Here is a 3,721-nt window from a genome sequence, read left to right on the forward strand (position 1 = left end):
TCTATCTATCTATCTATCTATCTGGTGGCCAAGCCCATCCTCCAACTTTTCCCCAGAAGGAAAAGAGGACCCTTGCAGCCCAGATGGCTCTGGATGCAGAGGCAGCCTTGGTTGGACTGGGCCAGCTATGGCTGCCTTGTGGATGATGGGTCTTGGGGTCTTTCCCAGGAGGGGGGTGGCCTGGGCTGTCCGAGGGAGTGACCTCCCCAGGCTCCCCCCTCCGCATCATCAGCGTCGTCATCCAGGGGGATTCCCAGCCCCATAAAAGAGCCCCAGGAGAAGAAGGAGAAGGAGAAGGAGAAGAAGAAGCAGCAACCTCGGACTCTGCCACTCTGAGCCAGCACAGGGATCATGAACTCATCCTCCTCCGCCGCCGCCCTCTTGGTGCTCCTTCTGGCCGCCTCAGTCCTCCTGGCCGCCGCTGCCCCGGGTGAGTCTGGGGGGATCGGGGGGCAGGAGGGAAGGATGCCCGGATCGGGCCCTGGGGTGGGGGTGGGGATGGGGTCCCTTCCCAGAGCCCCCCAAAACCGACCCTCCTCCCCATCCCCTGCTTTCTCCCTTCCCCTTCAGTGCAGACTCTGGCCCTTCGGCCCTTCTCTTTCCCTCCCCTGCCCTTAAGAAGAAGCACCATCCTCATCATCCTCATCCTCCAGTCAGTGGGTCTCCCTGAATCTGCCCCAGTCCTTTCTTGGGCCCTGGAGGGTCTAGGAGGAGGCAGGGGCCCCAGGGGCCCAGAGACTCTTTCGGAGGCCAGGGAGACTCAAATGGTGAAGGGCCTGGAGCCCATAAAGCCCTATGAGGAAAGACTTAGGGAGCTGGGTATATTTGGCCTGGAGAAGAGAAGGTTCAGAGGTGATATGAGAGCCCTGTTTAAGTATTTGAAGGGATGCCACATTGAGGAGGGAGCGAGCTTGTTTTCTGCTGCTCCAGAGACTAGGACCCAATGGAGCATTGGATGCAAGCTCCAGGGAAAGAGATTCCAGCTCAACATTAGGAGGGACTGCCTGAGAGTAAGGGCTGTTCGACAGTGGAAGACTCTTCCTCAATGGAGAGCAGTGGAGTCTCCTTCTTTGGAGGTCTTTAAACAGAGGCTGGATGGCCATCTGTCAATGGAGATGCTTTGATGGAGAGTTCCTGCATGGCAGAATAAAGGGGACTGGGCTGGATCAGGGCCCTTCTTGGCGTCTCTTCCAACTCTAGGATTCTATGATTCTAAGTGCCCCTTGGTTTCAGCACCATGGACAGCCCTTGGGAGCCACCCAGAGCCTGGCACACCTCCATTTGTGTCCCAGGAAAGGAAAGCCCCAGCCCCACTGGCACCCAGGTCTCTGCCCCCAAGTCAGCCAGTGTCTGGAGGGCCTGAGAACCCTACACACTCTTTCTCATTGGAGTGCCAGGTGCCACTTGGCCAAGGCTTGTATGTGGGGAGCGTGGCAAGGAAACCCAGTCCAAGCCCAGCCAGCCTCTGTGGTGGGTCCCTTCATGCCAAGGCTCAAGAGGAGTGCCAGGGAACCAGCCTGCCCCCCAAGAAATGCCATGGGGCTTTGCTCGCAAGGGTCTCCGCCTTGATTTTGCTCTTTCCAAGAGGGAGCCCCTGCCATGGAGGGGAGAGGGGCTGCAGCACTTGGGTCCCGTGGAGAAGGGTTGTGTGTGTGTATATATACATACTGTGTGTGTGTATATATATAATATATGGACATACGACAGGCAGACCCTCTGCCCCCTTTGGACCCTCCGCTTCTGTGAGCCTTCCAAGCAACTTCTCCTATTTCCCAGGGGTCCAGTGCCCTTCTGCAGCCCCCGGGGCTTAACCCCCTTGACCCTCCTGGGCCCAAAGCTGGAACTAAGGGGGCAGAAGGAATTGGCAGTGACAACAGGCCACAGCGACAGGGCCTGGCCTCCTTCCATAGACCCCCATTCTGGGGGCTGGAGGGACCCCTTGGGACTGACTGGGTCTCCCTTCTCTTCCAGTGGGCTCCGATCCGCCGACCTCCTGCTGCTTCAGCTTCACGTCCAGGAAGATCCCGCGGAGCCACGTGGCCGACTACTACGAGACCAACAGCAGGTGCTCCCAGCCGGCCATCGTGTAAGGACCCGACCCGATGCCCCTTTGGGGAGAGGGAGGGAGGGAGGGGGACCCCTTGTTGTCCAGACCCAAGCAGTTCCCTGGTTCACTTATAGGGTGGTTAGTCAACCCATTGGGTCCCAGGGGGCTCCGCTTGGGATGATGTAAAGCCCAGGCCCAGAATGTTTCCAGAAATGGAGGAGCCGCTTTGCTTTAGTTGCTCCCATTGGGGTCATCTGAGCCCCAGGGCCTGGCACAACTGGCACATGGGCCGCAATGGGAAGGGACCAAGGAGGACCCCTTGGGAAACAGAGACGGGCATCGGTCTGCCAAGGGGCCCAAAAGCAGGCCATGGAGCTGGTGCTGGGAGAAAATGGGAGGCCAACCTAGCTTCTCTGCTTGGCTCCCTCCAGCTTCATCACGCGGAAAAAGCGGGAGATCTGCGCCAACCCTTCGGAGCGGTGGGTCCAGGAGTATGTCAACGACCTGGAGCTGAACTGACCGAGAAGCCATTCCTAGAGGGGCAAAAGGCCCAGGGCCCCGATCCCCCCGTGCCAGTCTGGGACTCTGATTCCGCCTCAGGGATCTGCGGTGCTAATTTAATCTTATTTAAGGCCTTTTGCTTGTGGCAAGAGTCCCATTTCTGCCAAATGCTTTATTTATGAGATGCAAAACCAGACGTTTTATACTTTTCTATATTTATAAATGCAACGTGGCGCAACCATGTCCGGCGTCTGTATGTCCAGCGTGCCTCCAAATCACCCATCGCCTTCTGGTGACCCCCTTCGGTTGCATAGGGTTTTCTTAGGCAAGGGATCCTCAGAGAGGCTGGATACAAAGGAGTAAAAACAACCCAGGGCTCTGTTTTCTCAGGGACCCTTTCATTCCCCTTTCAAGCCCTGGAAGGGCAGAGGTTAATGCGGCATCAAAGGAGTCTGGGGCACAAAGGCGGCCCTTGCACAGCCCTCTCCGTCTGTCTGTCTGTCTGTCTCTCTCCTTAAAGGAGGGCAAAAACATGGGAAGACAGAATTTGGATGGAAAGGACAACAACAACAACAACAACAACAACAACAACAGCAACAACATGATTTATTTAGGACAGAGGAGCAAGCAGCAACCCAGTGCACATGCATTTCTGTTGCACTCAATGGGGCATTTTCAGAGCAGAGGCATCCGCAGAAGTAGGTTCAGGTTTCATGCCGCCTGCCTCTGAAGATGCCAGTTGCAGATAAAATGTTGGGCATAAACTCTTCCAGCCCCCCCAAAACCCCACAGAAAACTGCTGGATATGATTCCCTTAGCCATGCCAGTGAGCCATGCCAGGAGAGCATGAAGCCCAGAGAGGCGTGCAAGGGAGGGATGTGCACAAGCGGCTGTGCAAGAGCACCATCGTCCGGCTGGCCTTGGGACTGGGCTTGGATGCCATTTTTCCCCTCGGAGGGCAAGGTTTCCAAGCATCCCAAATGGAGATGGTCATAAAACCCATCAGTCCAAGTGTGCCCCTGAGCCCTTCTCAAGGGGCAATGCTCTGGAGCTTCTTTAAAGAAAGGTGCCATTGGTTTGCATTTACTTCTACTGTTGCAACCTTGGGTTTTCTATCTATCATCTATCTATCTATCTATCTATCTATCTATCTATCTATCTATCTATCTATCT

At 55.9% G+C, this 3,721-nt stretch overlaps 1 protein-coding gene across 1 annotated transcript; it reads left to right on the forward strand.

The window, feature by feature from the left end:
* The first annotated feature begins 48 nt into the window (after positions 1–48).
* On the forward strand, positions 49–2,791 carry LOC121916772 (C-C motif chemokine 4-like). Its single transcript, XM_042442212.1, has 3 exons — positions 49–430; positions 1,972–2,086; positions 2,479–2,791. Exons 1-3 carry the CDS (start codon positions 352–354, stop codon positions 2,564–2,566), a joined length of 282 nt encoding a protein of 93 aa, XP_042298146.1. The 5' UTR covers positions 49–351; the 3' UTR covers positions 2,567–2,791.
* Positions 2,792–3,721: the final 930 nt, after the last annotated feature.

Source organism: Sceloporus undulatus, chromosome 11 (assembly GCF_019175285.1).
Source record: "Sceloporus undulatus isolate JIND9_A2432 ecotype Alabama chromosome 11, SceUnd_v1.1, whole genome shotgun sequence".
In the NCBI taxonomy this organism is placed as follows: domain Eukaryota; kingdom Metazoa; phylum Chordata; class Lepidosauria; order Squamata; family Phrynosomatidae; genus Sceloporus; species Sceloporus undulatus.